The sequence below is a fragment of the Solenopsis invicta genome, chromosome 1, assembly GCF_016802725.1.
Source record: "Solenopsis invicta isolate M01_SB chromosome 1, UNIL_Sinv_3.0, whole genome shotgun sequence".
Lineage (NCBI taxonomy): Eukaryota > Metazoa > Arthropoda > Insecta > Hymenoptera > Formicidae > Solenopsis > Solenopsis invicta.
The window spans coordinates 11,228,228-11,249,323 of NC_052664.1; the positions used below are offsets into that span (position 1 = coordinate 11,228,228).

A 21,096-nucleotide genomic window follows, 5' to 3' on the forward strand; every position below is an offset into this window, starting at 1 on the left:
TTTTTTTTTAATTAGAATTTAACATAGTGAAAAAAATTCAAATAGAAGAAACTACAAAATTTAACTTTTTTACAAAAATATTTATAAAATTTTTAATTTTTGTGATAATTTAATAAAAATTTAAGAATGTATTTTCAAGAGAGTATACTTTCAGATAAAGTTAGTTTCACAAAAGATTGTTCGATTTTGATTAAATAATTGATGAACTGTTAACAGAAGTCATTTCGTCAAATAAATAATTGATGAAGACTAAATATTTAAAAAATATTAAACAAACGTTATGCAAATGTTTACTGAAATTATTTTGTCTAATGTATAATGACAAATAAATATTTACATAATATTAAATAAATGTTAAAGAATGTTTTTTAAAATTATTTTTAAAAATAAATAATTAATAACAAATAAATATTTATAAAACATTAAATAAATGTTTAAAAAATGTTAACTAAAATTATTTTTTGAAATAAATAATTTATAAAAATTAAATGTTTAATTAACATTAAATAAACGTTTAAAAAACGCTTTTCATAAATAATTATTTTTAATGAATATTCAATGAAAAAGAAATGTTGAATAAGTTTTAAATAAATATTTTTTCCCGAAATGAGTTATGAAAATAAATTTTAATAAAAAACAAACATTTAAAGAATATTGATTTCTGCTTGGGTAGCATCACTAAAAAAACGGCGGACTACTAAACGAATAACTCTATAAGCAATTGTTAGAATACATCACCAAATAACGGAGATAATAGAGGTAGCCATATTGTTGACAGTATGCCATAATACCCTCTTCTCCTCTAACAAAAACTCTATCTTAATAACACATGTTTTTCTTTATAAAAATTAACAATTTAAATTTTGTTTTTTCTACAAAGTGACGACTTATCGCTCGACGTAAGATTATTCATGTAGGCCAATGCTGAATGACCTTAAGAAATAATTAAAAGCCATATCATCACATTTATGCTGATTAATACACAAGACAACTGTTCTTGCGTAATATTCCATCCATATAAATAAATATATACAGTGACGTTTCTAATTTTTCATGTCAGTTATGGCTCGAAGACCATTCGAAGTAGTTAGAAACTTTGGTACATAAACTCACATATATGGTAAGTACAAGTATAATACAACATAAGGTAAATCGGGAGAACATGTCAATTGAAGAAAGAAGCTAATTCAATTATAATTTTTTCACAAATTAGTGATTAATTAATCTGATTGTGTATAAGTGCACTAAACTGTTGGAAAGCTATGACTATGGGAAATTCTGATGCTAATATGAAACAGTAAAGATTTGTAAGAATACAGAAAAATAAGTCGTAAAATACGCTTTTTATAATATTTAATAATTTAATAATTAAACTTTGTGATTCGATGGTTACTTTAAAACCAAATAACTGTTAAGGCCTATCTAGGCAAACTTGCATAGCTGCATAACCATATGCAAGTTTGTCTGAATAGGATCTTACATAGTTTTGAGTCATGTTTCTTAACAATCATATAGTATGCTTAATATAGATTATGTTTTATGAAACGTTATACGTATACAAGATACAGTGACAACTTCTCCTAACACTTGGGGTTAAGATGCTAGTTTATACAAAACATAATTATTTGAACTTAACACTTTCATTAAAATAATTTTCAAAAATAAAATTTATGGCACTTTATATAATTCTAAACATTTTCTTGAAATTCTGTTTAAACCTAAGAAAATATAAAGATATTGAAGTAAGAAGTTAATCCCCAAATTGCCTATTTACATTTTATTATTTATTTTTATGTTTTTATAATTTATACTGATTATTTATTGTAGATAATCAAAACATGCAAGTTTCTATGACATCATACTACGAGGTGTGTTCAAAAAGTATCGCGAATTTTGTGTTTTTTCAAAAATTATTTATTTATTCATGAATATCTATTTTGTCCCCTTCAAAGTAATCCCCATGAGATATTATACACTTGTGCCAACGGTTTTTCCAATCTTCGAAGCACTTCAAAAAATCATTTTTTTTTTTATCTTGTTCAGCTCCTCCTTCGATGCCGTCTTTATCTCGTCAAGCGTAGCGTAACGTCGTCCTTTCATGGGCCTCTTCAGTTTAGGGAACAAGAAAAAGTCACAGGGGGCCAGATCTGGGGAATACGGTGGCTGCGGCATCATTAGTGTGTTGTTTTTGGCCAAAAAGTCGCGCACAAGCAACGATGTGTGAGCAGGGGCGTTATCGTGGTGCAAAAGCCAATTTTTGTTCTTCCACAAATCCGGGCGTTTCTGGCGGATTGCTTCGCGCAAATTGCGCATAACTTGCAGGTAATATTCCTTATTGACCGTTCTACCCTGTGGCAAGAACTCATGATGCACCACGCCCCTGCAATCGAAGAAAACTGTCAGCAAAACTTTCACATTCGACCGAACTTGGCGCGCTTTTTTCGGTCTTGGTTCGTGCGGCAGCTTCCATTGAGATGATTGAGCTTTGGTTTCCACGTCATAACCATAAACCCACGATTCGTCACCAGTTATGACCCTCTGGAGCAAATTTGGGTCGTCGCGGACAGAGTCCAACATCTCATTAGCAATGTTCATGCGATGCTGTTTTTGGTCGCAATTGAGCAATTTTGGTACGAATTTCGCGGCGACCCGTCTCATGCCCAAATCATTGATAAAAATCGAATGGCACGAGCCAATCGATATGTTTAGGTCCTCAGCAACTTCTCTAACGGTGATTCGACGATTGGCCAATACCATTTTCTCCACTTCATTAATTTTTTCGTCTGTTGTTAAAGTGCTCGGGCGTCCGGCACGCTCTTCGTCGTTCACATCTTCTCGGCCTTCTGAGAACATTTTGTACCACCGATAAACGTTGCTTCGGTCCAAGGTAGCTTCTCCGTATGCCACAGTCAACATTCGGAATGCATCCGCGCACTTAATTTTGTTTTTCACACAAAATTTGATACAGGTTCTTTGATCCATTTTTTTGAATAGGTAAAAATCGAAGACGATCCAAAACACGTGCAAGCAAAGCAGCTGTCAACAATTAAGTGAACATTCAAAATGGCCGAGCTTGTCGGCATAAGTGAGAGACATGAGTACCAACATAACGCCACAAAAAGATCGAAATTCGAATATACGTAACCCGCGAAAATTCAAAATTCGCGATACTTTTTGAACACACTTTGTATTTAAATAGCATCAATAGTAACATCTTTTTTCATAGAAGATGGCATTTTACCCAAATATATTGGGAAAAAAGACAATTTTGTAGGACTTAACTTTCTTTTTTCTCCGAAAAAAATATTAAAATTTTAATTATTTTATTTGTAATTTCAATAAAAATTGCAATAAAATTTGCTTATTTTTATGCTGTTTTTTTTACTTTTTAAAGTTAAATGTTACTCGGCAAAAAAATTTTTATATATTTTGTAATTATGAACACATATGTTGTATATAAATTTACTTCAAATATGTTTATATATATTAGGAGAAAAGGTAATATTATAAAGGAGAAGATGGTAATATGGCACCCATTTTCATTTTATTGCATAATTTTGTTTATAATCAATATTTTCTATTAAAATTTAAACGAATACATTTGTCAGAGTGTTGTTTGACAGGTTCTAAAATCAAAGTAATAAAATATTTATTATTTAGGACGTGATTTATAAAAATCTAATGCATTGCATAATCGGTGAAAAAAAAGTGGTTATAATATGGCTATCCATAAAAATAATTTTAAAAAATTAATTTAGTTTAAAGAAACACAGTACCTTGTTACAAAATTATATATTTTTAATTTTCATTGTTTAGAGTTTTCCTGATTTAGAATTTTCCTGCGTTCAGAAGCTTTAGAAATACCATTAAAAATTTTATTAAAAATATCATGTTTCTTTTTATCAGTTCCTCAAAATCTCCATTCATGCTGATGAGGACTAATAAAGCTTTAGAATTCTGTTCATAAGTTTTGTTCAAGAAATTAATTTCTCTTAACGAAGTAAGTACTCAAACATTACTCGTTTCACACCAACACGTGCTCACGGTTTCAAGTCCGAATGCATACCAAAAAATCACATCTTACATGTTACACAGAAGGTCAGGCAATTGAGAATAAACATAGCATAAACAAATGCATAAGTACCAATGTATAGTTACTGTAAGTTAACGGAAGTCATGTTACCAAAAATATATAGAATAAAATAACAGTGAGTCGAATATTACAATGAAAGTTATATTAACCGTGTATTTTTTTGACGGATTAAATTAATTATAATTTACTCAATAACGAAAGATACGCATGATGCAAATATTCGGTGTCCGTTTGTAAATTGAGGCTGTTATCTTGTAACTAAATATGTAGCATTTTGGAAATCAACCGTCTGCCTAAGTAGCTTTTGTAAGCTTCCACAAGTAAAGAATGACTTTCAGTTGCACTTTTCTTTAGAAAAAAGTAATAAAGTAACACTTCACGCGAATGGCGTTTTTCCGGTACAAAATTCGATATTTTCAATACGATAAAAATAATAGTTGTTTACACTGCAGTCAAATGACATGTACTAAATTTTAAATCTGCGTACTGCACCTATCAAGTACAAATATTGCCATATTCAACATAACGTCAGTAGTACGACTGTCGCCATTTATTGAAAATCCGTAAAGCCATACTTGTACTCCTAATATTAGATATATTAATACGTTAATATATTAATCATAATTGCATTTGGGGTTATATATATTCAGAAATTATGTCGATCTAATTTCTGCATATGTCTCTTTTATGTCCAGAGGACATCCTAGTTTAATTATTTCATATGTAATTGTTATAATTATGTATTTTTATTACAATAATTTTTGCATATATTATATAATTGAATTTCTTTTGTTTTGCAGTAACCTGAATTATATAAAAATTGAGATACCTAATTAACTACAAAGTATATAAAGGCTTTCTACAGATAAACTGCATTGCAGAGATTCTCCTTCTAATTCCCGTAGACTCGTCATCTTATAGTAGAGTCACCTATGCAGTTTCTTAACGTTGAAACATAATCTACAAGAAATGGATACAAATATCATCCGCAATATTTTCATCTTTAATTCAGCAATTATCTTATTCATAGGATTATTGATCAATTTGTTCGAATCTCATTTACCTATATTGATAAAGCGCATGTATCTCTATGGTAAATTTGGTATAAAAACGCCTCACCAAAAAGCCTCAACAAAATTCGAAGTGCCAAAAAGGTAAATTAAAATCTTACATATATCTTTTCACCATATGTGTATGTGGAGGGGGAAAGGGAGTAATTTACTGTAAGTTAACAATAATTTATGTTATTAATTAGATATTTAAAATATTCTATGTTTACGTGTATATTTTTTTTATCTAATAATTAAGTTTTAACAATTTAAACAAATTTTTCAGGTGGTTTAAACATTTTTACATTGTTTGTGCACCAGTACTGGCTATTGCTCTTTGCTTAATTTTGTACAAATATCTTTATAATGGGGATGTACCTGAAATTGTGTTAACATTATTAGACATGTTATTAGGAGAATCAAGAAAACCATTAAGTAAGTTTATTTTAAATATTTTTTAAATATATTTATTGAATGTTATTAATTTTTATACACAGGGTGTCCCAGACCAATGTATACAGATTATCACGATGAGGTAGAAGGAATCGAGATAAATCAAACAGTCTAATATCATTTTGCAATATTTGCAATAATTTTCGAGTAATAAAATATTAAAGTCAGCCGAATAAGAGCGCACGGAGAGACAAGCAGTTGCTCGCCTGAGCCATAGGACCGCCTAGCCTCGACGCGGTGCAGGGGTATGAGGGAACGGTGCAGTGCCAAGCTATCCTTCCCCTCGCCGCGCACCATTTACCGTCGTCTACAGTTGGGCCGCGGTGGGCGGTCCTACGACTCAGGCAAGCGACCGCTTGTTTCTCCGCGCGATCTTATTTGGCTAACTTTAACATTTTATCGAAAATTACTACAAATATCGCAAAATTGTATTAGACTTTTTGATTTATCTCAATCCCTTCTACCTTATCGTAATAATCTGTATACATTGATCTGGGATATTCTGTGTATATATACAAGGTGTCCCAGACCAATGTATAAAGATTATCACGATGAGATAGAAGGGATTGAGATAAATAAAAAAGTCTAATACCATTTTGCGAGATTTGCAATAATTTTTGAGTAATAAAATATTAAGGTCAGTCGAATAAGAGCGCGCGGAGAGACAAGCGGTCGCTCGTCTGAGCCGTAGGACTGCCCACTGCGGCCCGATTGTAGGCGACGGTAAGTAGAGCGCGGTGAGGGAAAGGATAGCTTGGCACCGCACCGCTTCGAGCCGGGTGGTCTTACAGCTCAGGCGACCACCGTTTGCCTCTCCACGCACTCTTATTCGGCTGACTTTAATATTTTATTACACAAAAATTATTGCAAATATCGTAAACTGTTATTAGACTTTTTGATTAATCTCGATCCCTCCCCGTTTTAAAATAATATATATTAGAAAATAATTTTAATTTAATGAATTTATAAAAATGTTAACATTATTTGGCAAGCCAGTTTACTTTGTAATTAGTGTAAAACACACTCTGAGAATGAACCCTGACTCTTATGAAAAAGTATTACTGTCGAAAAAATTACACATAAAAAATTATACACAGAATTTGTTTTCTATGATTTTTTAGATTGGCAGTAATGCGGTAATAATCATTCACTCTCAAAGTATTGTTTTACGCAAATTAAACACACCGATCCTGTAAAATACAGAAACACATTTTTGGGTCTGGAAGACTTTTCCAACTTTGAGAAGCTATAACTTTGATTACAATCAATATTTTTCTACAAATTTTTTTTAAATAAAAGTTTAAAATCTCAAGAGTGTGACTGCACAATCGGCATTGCCGAAAAATAATTTATTGTGAAGTTATAAAAGCAAAATCATTAAGAAAAAATTAGAAAATGGTCAAAAATCCACTTTTCCTTCAAAAAATCATATCTTCGCAACAAAAAACATTTAAGGACTTTCAAATACTCCGTTTTAAAGCTAAAGAGTCACACTTTCAAAATAAAATTTCGCAAAGTCATTCCTTTTAAAAAGTATAATTATGTTGTAATGCTGGTACTTTCTCGGTGTCGGTTACGGGAATTTGGTTCAGGATCGGATGCTCGGATGTGCTCGCCGGATTTCCGGGTTCGTGTCAAAATGATAACGCCGTGGTTTGTTAGTGAAAACGATATAGTGTAAATATATTTTGAGACGTTGGTCTAATACAAAAATAATCATACAGTTCCGATATCGTTATCGGATAATACTGAACTCCTCGAATAGTATTACGGCACTCAATTGCGCGGTCGTCGGCCCGCGTGAAATCAAGAGAACGGTCACAATGTATTCGTGCGGTACTTAATATCTAAACACTTAGAAGAAACGATCTCAACGGCCAGGTAAACGACTGACGAGTACTTAATATCTAAACGGAACAGACTTTAGAAATTCCGGAAACGGACGGACAGTGACTAGGCGCTTTGCGCTCGGAGGTAGCAATCGGGGTTGCTCGGTTCGACAACATATATATATACATAACTCGCGGCGAAACGTGCTATACCAGAACGGACTCGCGGTTATCGAAGTGTACGGACTCGGATGAGTCGTGCGATATACGGACGGATTCGGCTTACGCTCTACGCGTATGGTATCCGTATTTAGAGTGGTCGCGCGGCGGTCCACTCTAGTGCCGTGCTCGGGGCGTGATTGGCCCGTGCGGTTGACCGGTTACGGTCTCGGATGCGACGGCTCGCGGCGCGGCGGACAGTTTTCGCGCTGCGCGAGGGTCGTCGCCGGTGTCGGCCTGGGCGGCCTCATCTCGCGGGGAAAACTCCCCGCGAGGTACGGTAGGCGGACACAGGAACGGTGTCGGCGCGGACAGTCCCCGAGAATCCCCGGGGACACTCGGAACGGTCTGGTCGGAATAGCCGGACGACGAGGATGCCCGTCGTCCGGCTGAACGGAACGGATAAGCCGTGCGGTGAGAATTCCCGCCGCACGGTGTAACGGATGCGGATTGGACCTGACCGGACGTACGAGAATACCCGTCGTCCGGCTGAACGGTCTGAGTGGCCGCGCGACGAGAATGCCCGTCGCGCGTCGGAGCGGATCGGAGCGGCCGAGCATACCCGGCCTCGGGGACGACGGTTATACCCGTCGCGGGAAGGCAGGAACGAATATGCCCGTTCCCGAGGAGGTGCTCGAGAATCCCCGAGCTAGGAGGCGCCGAGTATGCCCAGCGCTGGAGATGATCCGGGGAGATCGGTTGTTCGGAGGGATCTCTCGTACGTCGTACGTTGCCCACCGCCGGCTTATATATCGTTCCGCGCGGCTGGACGCACCAATCAGCGCGCGCGGACGGGCCGGCTGGAGTGGGAGCGCTTTCGGAACGCGGCGCGTAGCGCGTCGGTCGCGCGCGATAGCACGCGGTGGTCTTACGTAAGCCGATCGTACGCGCGTGGGTCTTACGTAAGATGCACGTGCTCGGCTGCGGTGCGTTCGACGGTTGATCGGTCTTGAGTGTTGGCACGGTGGAGGGGCGTAATGTTACAATGTAACCTGGAGAATATGAGGTATTTTTAGGCATCTAAAAATCCACTCATTAAAAAAAAATCATATTTTTGCAACAAAAAACTTTGAAGAACTTTACAATACGGCGTTTTAAAGCTAAAGATTCATACTTTCAAAAAAAAATTATATCATTTCTACTAAAAAATGTACTTATATAATAAGGCAAATATGAGGTATTTTTGATTAAATCGTGTTTAAAATTGAAAATTGATGTGTTTTATGTTATATTTTGAAAAAACTTTCTTTTCTACAGCATTTTATAGTATTTCAACTTTAAACAGAGTATATGCGAATAACATCCGCAAACCGACCTGTTCAAACGTATTTTGTCCAGCTTTTTTACGTCAAATACTTATAAAAAAAGTTTCACTTACACACTATATGGGTCGCATTGACCCTAACAAAACTGCTGCCGTGCCGTTCAAATTCTAGTTGACTAAAAAAATTAATCAACCGTATCAATCGAAAGAGGAGATTTTAAACTTTTTTTACGTCTTCGTCCGAACCTCCTATCTCATTTCGTCTTCACATAGCAAGCATTCAAAACTTTATATAGGGTCTCTCAAATCCACTTACGTGTTTAAGGCGATGTTGGAGATACCAACTAAACACTATTATTTTTAATTTCAGTAAACTTTTTATTGAATTCACAGAATGATAAATCTTTCTCTACAATTAAAGTATTGACAAAAACATAATAAGCTGGCTACAATTTGACACAAAAAACGGAAAAAAGTTGCAAAACTATGTGCTTCTGTAGTAGTCTCGTGACAATATATATTGCGTATAAAAGTTCTAGACTTTGTACACCCATGGAATTTGATTCTGTCCATGGGGAAATTTTCCAAATTAAAAAGTCGCTATCTTTCTACATACTTACAGTTTATGATTAACGTAACGACCAATAAGCTCTAGTCGTTACATTATTCATGAACTGCGAGTATGTAGAAAGTGGTGACTTCTCAGTTTGGAAAATTTCCTCATGGACAGAATCAAATTCCGTGGGTGTACCTACAAAATAACCATCCAGCGTATTGTGAATTACACATAAGATTGTTAGTGTGCTTTCAAAACAATCCTAGAAGCTTTAGTATAAACGATATTTTCAATCAAAATATCGTGTTTATGTGTGTGTGCAGAATCGATGTGAGAATCGATGAAGAGTGAGACTGAGTAAGACAAAGCACTAGTTTAGTTCCTCGATGTTGCATTAAAGGCGCTAAAGTCAAAAGAAGGAAAGATGAGTGCGTTTGATAAAGAGCGCTAGCCTATTCCCCTTACTCTTTGTCTCACGCGCGACCCACAGTTCGTAGAAGAAATATCTGCAGCAATCTGAAGTACCGACGTTGAGTGAGTTTCACCGTCAGTCTAGCATCGCCTTAAGGGTTAAGTAAAGTGGTTTGCTAGATAATGTTAACATTTTTATAAATTTATCGAATTAAAATTATTTTCTAATACATATTATTTTAAAAAGTATTAGGAGTATAAATAAGTTTCCGCCGTTTTTTATCAAAAATTGGGCATTTATTGTGAAAGAACGGTACCTAATGTTTTATTCAAAGTATTGTCCATCGCTAGCCACTACTTTTTCCCATCTTTCTGGTAGCATACGGATACCGCGTCGGAAGAATGTTTCATCTTTTGAAGCTATCCACAAATCGACCCAATTTTTTGTATCTTTATATGATGTGAAGTGTTGCTCAGACAGGCCATGAGCCATCGATCGAAACAGGTAGTAATCAGAAGGATGGTCTGGTCAATGTCTGGTGAATACGGCGGGTGGGGTAAAACTTCCTAATTGAGTGTTTCCAGGTTTTGACCGGCGCCGCAACATGTGGACGAGCATTATCATGCAGAAGAATAACTTTGTCGTGTCTGGAGTAGTAGTGGGCACGTTTTTCCTTGAGTACTCGGCTCAATCTCATCAATTGTGTTTGGTAGAAAACCTCAGTAATGGTTTCATTCGGTTTGAGCAACTCATAATACACGACACCAAGCTGATCCCACCAAATACACAACATGAGCTTTTTTTCCATGAATATTCGGCTTGACTGTCAATGTTGAAGCATGGCCAGGTGGTCCCCATGATTTCTTCTTCTTTGGGTTATCGTAGTGGATCCATTTTTTATCACCAGTGACTATACGATGCAAAAAATCCTTTCGTTTATGCCTGGCAAGCAGCATTTCATATGTGAAAAATCGGCGTTCAACGTTTCTCGGCTTCAGTTCATATGGAACCCAGTTTCCTTGTTTTTGAATCATTCCCAATGATTTTAAGCGATGTGAAATTGCTGGTTGAGTCACTCCTAATGTAAGTGCAAGTGCTTCTTGCGTTTGGCACAAATCTTCATCTAATAATGTTTCCAATTCTGCGTCTTCGTACACTTTCGGCCTTCCGCTACGTTCTTTATCTTCGACGTCAAATTTACCATTCTTAAACTTGTGAAACCACTCACGACAACTTCTCTCACTTAAGACAGCCTCACTATATGCTTCTACAAGCAATCAATGCGCCTCGGCTGCAGATTTCTTCAAATTAAAGAAGTAAATCAAAAACTCCCGCAAATGACACTTATTCGGCTCAAAACTTGACATTTTCGCATGAAAAAAGATATATGCTAATACAAAATCGCTAATATTTTAAGATTATGTTGTTGCCAGATGTCCAACCTTACGATATAACGTTTTACAACAGACAATTTCAATCATAACATACTAGTGGCGCCATTTTTTGTGAAACGGCGGAAACTTATTTATACTCCTAATAACTGTTTAAAGAGATTTACAAGTTTCATTAATTAATTGAAATTATGTCCCGACATACAGTAATAGGACGAGATCCAATAGCGCACGATGTGATAGCCCACCAACCAATCATCTTGACTTATCTAACCCAACCAACGGAAAAACTCTAAGCATTGGCCGCTGTGAATATCAGTCCCGTGTGCTATCGGGATCCGCCCACAGTAATAGCCCCATAAATTGAAGCTAAAATGCCGTAATGACATAATTTTAATTTATTACTGAGAGATTCGTAATTTTATTTACATTATTTTTTAAACAAATCTTTGAATCCGAGTAAATTTCTTTATGCAAATAAAAATTAAAACAGTTCGCGACCAAATACCGTAGTATCCCGTATACCACTCACATAGCTTAAAGCAGATGACGTATTTCTCCATACCATGACGTCGTATCATACTTTCTCTTTCGACCGAGTGTCAAGCAAAGAAGATGCACGATCGAAGCACCCTCCACCACTTCTGCCCGCTTACCGATCTTCTCCGTGCTACTAATTGTAAGAGCCACGTGTATGCGCGGCTTCGCGTGTGTGTGACAGCCGAGCGCCATCGCGCTGGCTAATAGACGATACTGCTACTCTCTCCTTACCGCGCCAACTGCCGTGACTGCCCAGCTTGGCGATCGACGGGCGGTCCCTACGTGCGGTGGACAGGGAAAACACGCGCTTATTCGACTTTTTTTCGAAAATTTACTAATTTTTATTTCGATAATTATTGCGAATAATGAAAAATAGTAAAAGACTTTTTTCTCAATATGACTTGCTCTATCAACTCACGAGAGCATAAGTTTTAGTTTTCTGACACCCTGTATATAGATACACAGTTAGATGTATCATTTTTTTTTTTTAGTATCAGCAGAAGATGCAATTCTGGCTCTTGTTGTATTCAGTATGCATTGCTGGAAAAGAGCATATGAGACATTTTATGTTAGTGTATTTAGTGATCAGAAAATGAATATACTCCATTATGTTGTTGCACATATACATTATATTGGATTAACACTGTGTATAATAGGTGAAACTGAAGGATTTGTTAAAGGTACGTTTGTATTCAAAAATGTACAAATATTAAGTTACAAAGCTGAATAAAAATATAAACACAACACAGTGCTTCTATAAAGTAGTATTTTTAAAACTAATAGGAATTAACTGTTTTTCTCTATAAAATTTTTGTATATTTTATATTTGATAACATATTTAGTATTGATACAAGATAATATATTTAAAAGTAAAGGTTTGATTTTCGTAACTAGCACTATTTCTTGCAACTCAGAAACTAACGTAAATAGTAAAAAAAGTGAATATCGGAATGTTTCTACTTGTTTAATGAATGACAAGATTGTGTAACTAACATAAATAAATACTTCTACATAATCTATTAATTGTGCCAAAAAATGTTATCCCGTTCTCGGAACACATTTTTAATTTTCTTTTTGTAACTGCCTTCATTAATGTTAATCTCTATAACATGTAATTACATATAAAAAATTAAATGTTATAAAATTAATATTTTACTACCATTCTCTTTAAATATAAGCTGTTTTATGAACAATCGCATTATGTCAATATTTATATCCAGTATTGTATTATAATAGAAAATAATAATATTTAGTGTATATTTCATAATATTCTTTTTTATAGATTCACATGGAGATGTGTTTCTGCACAAAATTACACCTATAAAATTAGTTTGTGCGCTTATTTGTTTATGGTCGTCATATATGCAATTAAAAACTAATTTTATTCTTGCAAAGCTGCGTAAAAATACGCATGGTGACATCGTATCACTTGAACATAAAATACCATCTGACGGTCTATTTAAGTATATAGCAGGCCCATTGCAATTATGCGAAATACTTATATATTCAATGTTGTCGGTAATTCTTTGGCAAGCTTCTACATATCATTATGTTACTCTTTGGGTTATAGCAAATCAGGTAAGAAGTAAATTAGTAAAAAAAAATCAGTAAGAAATATTATAGGTATTTCCTTTAATAAAATAAAAAACGACAAAACTAAATGTACAAATAATCTTTTTTAGGTGGAATGTGCATTTTTGTCTCATCAGTGGTATCGCAAGACATTTAAAAATTATCCAAAAGAGAGAAAAATTTTACTTCCTTATATATGGTGAATCTCTCTTTGAGATATACAATATGGTATACATGTCGTATAGTAAAATTCTAAGGAATTTATATTATGGTAAAAACATTATGTTTCATTATTATTATTTTTTTAATAATCATACGGAATAAATACGCTCAATGAATTGACTTTTAATTTTTGATTATTTTGTATTTCACCGAGCATGATCAATAATTAAATAGTCGAAACGTTTGAATCTCGTAAACATGTCTTGTTTTGTTTTTGGCGTTTAACAACCTCTGCGGCTGGTCAACTCTCTATTATTCTCTTTTATCAATAATTTAACATTTTTTTATTAGACATTAATTTGATATTTATTTTACATAATTTTTTTATTTGAAACAATAATTTGGAAAACATTAATTTAACATTTATTCAACATTAATTTAATATTTACTTTACATTAATTTTTCAAGTAGTAGAGAAAGATATTTTGATCGTTGCTGTATCAATACAAATTGAACAAGAATGCCTTCTACGGTCGCAGCTAGGTTTTCGTGCTTGTATGTATATTGTTTGTATGATTTTTTTATACTTTTTTCAAGTTTAATAAACTGCGCGCCAAATTATTTTTTAGTCATAACACAATTCTAAATTGAACAAGATTAAGTAATATCACGTATTATTAAATATTAACCCTTTTTCTCTTAAAAAAACTGTAAAGAAATTATTGCGAAAAATATTACCTCAGCCAGAGTTTGAACCTGGGACCTCCCGAATCTCCGGTATGGGTGTTTTAACCAACTCGACCACTGCGACTATAGAAGGCATTCTTGTTCAAATTGTATTAATTTTTTATTTAAAACAACAATTTCAAAAATATTAATTTAACATTTATTCAACAATAATTTAATATTTATTTTACATTAATTTTGTATTGAAATAATAATTTCATAAACATTAATTTAACATTTATTTAACATTAATTGCATATTTATTTTATATATATTTAACATTTACCATATCCATTTACAATATCCATTAATGTTTAATTCAAATATTATTTAATATTGATAGATATTTATCGACTCAATAAATCAATAACGTATACGGAAAAAATGACTATGAATGTAACAACAATAATCTCTATGTTTGGAAAAGAAATGTATGTGAATTCTGGTTATATTGATGTTATATCGACATATTAAGAGGCGCGGTCGCGTCTCGTGCCAATTAAAAAAAAAAAAAAAAACGCAAAGCAAGAAAGACCGAGCCTCTTTTACGCGAGTTTGATATTACATCTGTTAAGGTATGCTTATCTTTATAGTTTTCACATCCATAGTCCTTAGGATAAATAACATTAAATTTTATAATATTCTCAAATATGGTTGCCACAACCGAAAAATTATTGCTATTTCTCTAATATTGTCAGCAGAATAAATACTATGGTTGTGAGATCTATAAAATACAATTGCACGATAAACTAAAAGTTTATTTCAGTAGCAGTTCTTACGCTATATTATGTGAAATCACACTCGCGGCAAACGACGTATTTTGTCAAAAATATATTTATGTCCGCTGGCAGATACATCGAGAATATAAAACTGCGTCCCGATGTACATTGAGAACTACAGATTTTTTAGTACTGGCAGTGAATTTTAAAACACAGCTAATAATAAATATTACTCGCGTGTATTTGCCTGCAAGCAGCGTATGTATATTAAACATGTTCCCGACATACATAATAAATATGCATTCGAAAATTGCGAGTGTTGTTCTTTATATTAAATAAGACATTTTGAAGATGTTCCAAGGACGTCCATTAAATGTCCAGAAGATATCGGTGGTACGTTCCGAAAAGATCCGCTGTATACATATATGTCAAAAAAGTTGAGTATTTTTATTATTATTATCATTATCATTATTATTATGACACAAAGATTTTATAAATTATAAAATTATAAAAATAATTCTTTGTGTTACAAAATATTTAACACAAAAGATATATTTAACCATATATAACCATAAACTATAAATTTTGATAATACGATAAGCTTTAATATAAAGTATATAGCTTTTTAATAAAATATATTATTCATTAATATTTAATATTTTATTATATACAGAATGTCAGAAAACAATCGTTTTTACTCTTGTGAGTTGATAGAGTAAGTCAAACTGAGAAGAAAAGTCTTTTACGTGCAATTTTCGTAATAGTTAACGGATTATAAATTAATAAAAATAACGGATTTAGTCCTGCCCGCCGCCAAATCCAACCGCGCGATCGTGATTGCCAAGCGGGTGGAGAGTTGTTGTTTTCTAACAGCAATGGCTGCGTAATATTATTTAATAATATCCTATATGTAGGCGCACAATATTTATTTAATATTAAATAATATTCTAATTTAAATTAAGATTATGTTAAATAGTATTTTTGAAATATTAATGTAAATATGTACTTTCTTAAAATAAAATTAAAGTTACGTACAAAATAGTACGTAAATACATAATATGTAAAATTTCGTACCACAAAAAAATGAGTTTAAATGTACCATTTATTATTATTATAATAATTAGATAAACATTTATTACTTTAAATCTAAAAACTATAAGAATATTTTGGTAATATTACACATGTACATATTTATATTAATATTTTAAAAATACTATTTAACATAATCTTAATTTAAATATGTTTACATTATAGTATTATAATTAAAATATTATTTAACATTACATAATACTGTGCGCCTACATATAAAATATTATTAAATATTAAATAATATTACGCAGCCATCGCTGTTAGAAAACAACAACTCTCCGCGCGCTTGGCAACCACGATCGCGCGGTTGGATTTGGCGGCGGACGGGACTAAATCCGCTATTTTTATTAATTTATAACTCGTACATTAACTATTACAAAAATTGCAAAGTGGTAAAGGACTTTTCTTCTCAGTTTGACTTACTCTATCAAGCCACGAGAGCAAAAACAATTGTTTTCTGACATTCTGTATAATATTTAAATTATATCATATTTAATACATATGTATAATACTATAACGATTAATTTAATATGCTATTTAATGGCCATTTTATTTATAAGGAAAATTCTACTCAAAATATAAATAAATAATAACATATACACTGGGCAACAAAATTATCGCAACACTCATTTATATCAAAATTTCGCACAACTTCAAATAATCGTAACTTCGTTAAAAATTATCGTACTTGAAAAAATTTTTTTTTATTTTAAAGCTTAAAGTCTCTACTTTAAGATGCATTTGGCCAATTTTGAATTTCTTCTTTCCTCCTTCCGCCGTCTTTTTAAAAGTAAAGACATGTTTTGTCTCCGAACATTTGCAAAGTTTGACGCACTCCACGGAGTAGGACGAATTTTTTTCGCAAATGTCACAATAATCATCGTAAAATTTGGACTTTTCGCTGCAAATTAAAAAAAAAAGAGGTTCGTACGATTTTTTTTGAGGAGTTAGGATGTATCAAAGTTATGTATGCATTTTGGTCAGTTACCGTCAGCATTAGCATTACCCGATGTGCACCACAGGGAGGTTGCTGGTCGGATTTCGCACATCGTGTGTGTGTGTGTGTGTGTGTGTGTGAGTGTGTGTGTGTGTGTGTGTTACAGCAGAGATGAGGACCCCACGGTTCGTCACTTCCGCAGTATTTTATGACTCCAAACCCTCTCTGCTGTGTGTGTGTGTGTGTGTGTGTGTGTGTGTGTGTGAGTGTGTGTGTGTGTTACAGCAGAGATGAGGACCCCACGGTTCGTCACTTCCGCAGTATTTTATGACTCCAAACCCTCTCTGCTGTGTGTGTGTGTGTGTGTGCGCGCGCGTGCGCGTGTGTGTGTGTTGCATAAAAAATGTGGGTGCTCTTGCATTTAATATGAGGTATTCCCACCTCGTCTTCGAATGACTTCTTGTAAACGGTCATGCATATTAATGCATGACCTAATTGTGGCTTGAGGAATTTCGTGCCATATTTGCTGTAATATTGCTCCTAACTCCTGCAGATTTGTTGGTTGTCTCTCCACATCTCGCAATCTTCTTCCCATCATATCCCAGACATGTTCAATGGGATTCAAATCCGGGCTCATTGCTGGATGTGGTAACACCTCGATGTTGTCTTCTCTAGCTGACGTTATTCGTCTTCGACCTTGTCCTCTCCTTCGACGAACAACATCAAAACTCTAAACTGTAAACCTATTCCCATTACACTCAAGAAGCAAACGATAGTCGTAACAATGCCTCGTTTGAACGAAATTCAATGTGCGCAAATCATTGCTCTTTTGGAAGAAAGATTAAATCAAAGTTATGTTGCAAGGAGAATAGGTGTTCATCGATCCTCCATCTCTCGAGTTTGGGCTCGTTATCAAGAAACAGGCGGATTTCGTCGAAGGAGAGGACAAGGTCGAAGACGAATAACGTCAGCTAGAGAAAATCGCCGCATCATCAATGAGACAAATCGAAATCCAACAAGAATTGCACGATTAATTGCAAATACAGTTCTTCCGCACAGACAAATTAGTGCTCAAACGATCAGGAGGCGTTTGCACGAAGGAAATTTGCGGTCGCGAGCTCGTGCTCGAGTGCCAATGTTATCTGTGGCTCATAGACGTGCTCGTTTGCAATATGCACGCACTTATCAGAATTGGATTCTGAGACAGTGGAACAATGTATTGTTCACTGACGAATCACGGTTTTGTCTTTTCCGTTCCGATGGAAGAGTACGTGTTTGGCGTCGTAATGGACAGCGTTTTGAAGAAAACTGCGTCGAGCCTGTTCGAGCGTTTGGTTGTGGCTCTGTCATGGTATGGGGTGGAATATCGATGCATGAACGCACAAACCTTGTCATCATACCACCTCCTGGATTGAAAGGAGAACGTTATGTAGAAGAAATTTTGCGTCCTCACATAATACCCATGCGTCGTCAAATGGGGCGCAATTTTATTCTCATGCATGACAACGCTCGCCCACACACTGCTAGGATTGCTCTTAACTTCCTCGAACAAAACAACATCGAGGTGTTACCACATCCAGCAATGAGCCCGGATTTGAATCCCATTGAACATGTCTGGGATATGATGGGAAGAAGATTGCGAGATGTGGAGAGACAACCAACAAATCTGCAGGAGTTAGGAGCAATATTACAGCAAATATGGCACGAAATTCCTCAAGCCACAATTAGGTCATGCATTAATATGCATGACCGTTTACAAGAAGTCATTCGAAGACGAGGTGGGAATACCTCATATTAAATGCGAGAGCACCCACATTTTTTATGCAACACACACACGCGCACGCGCGCGCACACACACACACACACAGCAGAGAGGGTTTGGAGTCATAAAATACTGCGGAAGTGACGAACCGTGGGGTCCTCATCTCTGCTGTAACACACACACACACACTCACACACACACACACACACACACACACACACACACACACACACACAGCAGAGAGGGTTTGGAGTCATAAAATACTGCGGAAGTGACGAACTGTGGGGTCCTCATCTCTGCTGTAACACACACACACACACACACACACACACACACACACACACGATGTGCGAAATCCGACCAGCAACCTCCCCGTGGTGCACATCGGGTAATGCTAATGCTGACGGTAACTGACCAAAATGCATACATAATTTTGATACATCCTAACTCCTCAAAAAAAAATCGTACGAACCTCTTTTTTTTTTTAATTTGCAGCGAAAAGTCCAAATTTTACGATGATTATTGTGACATTTGCGAAAAAAATTTGTCCTACTCCGTGGAGTGCGTCAAACTTTGCAAATGTTCGGAGACAAAACATGTCTTTACTTTTAAAAAGACGGCGGAAGGAGGAAAGAAGAAATTCAAAATTGGCCAAATGCATCTTAAAGTAGAGACTTTAAGCTTTAAAATAAAAAAAAATTTTTTCAAGTACGATAATTTTTAACGAAGTTACGATTATTTGAAGTTGTGCGAAATTTTGATATAAATGAGTGTTGCGATAATTTTGTTGCCCAGTGTATTATATCGAGTAGAATTTTTCTCGGAAAAAACGTTTTGAAACGTATATTTAAATTTTAAGTATACGTTTGGAGTTAGTTACTTATTTCGAGCCGATTCCTGACGTGTCGCCCACTGTTCCCCCACTACCACTTGCCGCTTGACGATCGAGCCGACGATCACGCGGCTGGCGCTCTGCATCAGGAGCGTCTCTGAGTGAAAAATACGCTGGTAGGACGGGATCCGATAGCGCACTGCTTTGACTATATAAATATGGACTGCTAGTTGGCTCTTTTAGGCTGTAAGGCCCGTATTCATAGTCGGAACTTATTCTTAAGATCACCTTAAGTTTAATCTTAAGGTGCCCTCTAGATTCATAGTCGAAAAACAAGGCAGGATTTAAGCAAATGCTCAAGGCTTACCTTGTTCAAGATGATCTTATTTGGGAACGCCTTAATGTGATTCATAAACACATCTAAGCATGTGCTTAAGGCTACCTTGTTAGTCATTAATTCATAATCATTTAAGACTGTCTTATTTCACGCACACATTTATTAATAAGACGATCTTCGCGAAGACGTGTCCGAGGACGTATTAAGCAAGGCTTTTGGAGGTTAAGTGGTTCGCGTGTGTTGCTCCGGTTATACTTTTAATTGATCTATAGTAAAATCTGTAGTGATAATGAAAAAGTTCTGCATTCTTAAGGCTGGTTTATAATTACTTAAAGTAGGTTTATAATAACCGTAACCGTAAGAAATTGACCAATCATAGTTAATTTATAAGAGAATAATCGATGATTAACCAATTTCTTACGGTTACGGCTATTATAAACCTTAAGTGTAGTATTAAATTTTAAACTATTAATATCAATAATGACACAAATCAGAAAAAACTGTTCTGCATGTGATACATTGCATTACAACAATAAATTTATTTTTCAGAAGGACGGTGTGAACATAAGCAGATATATATATATATTTATACAACTCAGCTAGTCAGCTAGTCGCTGAATTGTCATCACCTTGGTTTATCTTGAGCGCCTACTCATGCAGAAATAATATCGGCCAACTAGAAATGAATTGTGCTGGGGGCTATTTTATTGGCAATTTTATCAGGCAGTGTAAAATGTGGATCACTCGCAAAAACTGAGAGACATCACGGTGGAAAACGAATGTAAATATGCTTATCATAAGGATTTCTTTGTGCTCGAGCGAAATACTCAAGGCCATCCCTGGTACATTTGCAATATTTAATATTAATTAATAACTTAACAATTACCTGCCGATTCCGTTAGTTCTTCAGTTCAAATGAAATTAAAATCATAGCTTAATAATATATAAGATAGTATTACAGTATACAAAAATTACTTAAATGCAACGTTTCTATTGGAGGAGTCCTAGGGAATATTACGGAAATAGCCAAACGGCAAATAAGTACAATCTTAAGATCATCTTCGCCAAGTCGATGTCAAATCAAATAAGGGCCAGTATCACAACTACCGATTAACTTAACTGACCGGTTAAGTGTCAACCGTGATTGGCTATTT

The 21,096-nt window shown here is 34.8% G+C and overlaps 1 protein-coding gene across 5 annotated transcripts; it reads left to right on the forward strand.

The window, feature by feature from the left end:
- Positions 1-714: 714 nt before the first annotated feature.
- On the forward strand, positions 715-15,298 carry LOC105207120 (polyprenol reductase). Of its 5 annotated transcripts, none has more exons than XR_003268430.2 (7): positions 715-1,120; positions 4,894-5,247; positions 5,429-5,577; positions 12,298-12,486; positions 13,089-13,384; positions 13,489-13,649; positions 14,610-15,298. XR_003268430.2 is itself a non-coding variant. In XM_039454013.1 (7 exons), exons 3-7 carry the CDS (start codon positions 5,063-5,065, stop codon positions 13,579-13,581), a joined length of 912 nt encoding a protein of 303 aa, XP_039309947.1. In that variant the 5' UTR covers positions 716-1,120; positions 3,907-4,000; positions 4,894-5,062; the 3' UTR covers positions 13,582-13,797. The 5 variants fall into 5 exon arrangements, 4 of the variants coding, with proteins under 4 accessions (XP_039309947.1, XP_011174865.2, XP_039309949.1 ...); XM_039454013.1 differs by lacking the exon at positions 14,610-15,298 and adding an exon at positions 3,907-4,000 and having other exon boundaries at positions 716-1,120; positions 13,489-13,797; XM_011176563.3 differs by lacking the exon at positions 14,610-15,298 and having other exon boundaries at positions 716-1,120; positions 13,489-13,797.
- The last annotated feature ends 5,798 nt before the right edge of the window (positions 15,299-21,096 follow it).

Excerpts from the sequence above, each read along its gene's own strand:
- LOC105207120 (XM_039454013.1), top strand. The coding sequence starts at position 5,063 with ATGGATACAAATATCATCCGCAATATTTTCATCTTTAATTCAGCAATT. Across the intron at positions 5,248-5,428 it reads AAATTCGAAGTGCCAAAAAG|GTGGTTTAAACATTTTTACA; the intron begins GTAAATTAAAAT and ends CAAATTTTTCAG. Across the intron at positions 12,487-13,088 it reads AACTGAAGGATTTGTTAAAG|ATTCACATGGAGATGTGTTT; the intron begins GTACGTTTGTAT and ends TCTTTTTTATAG.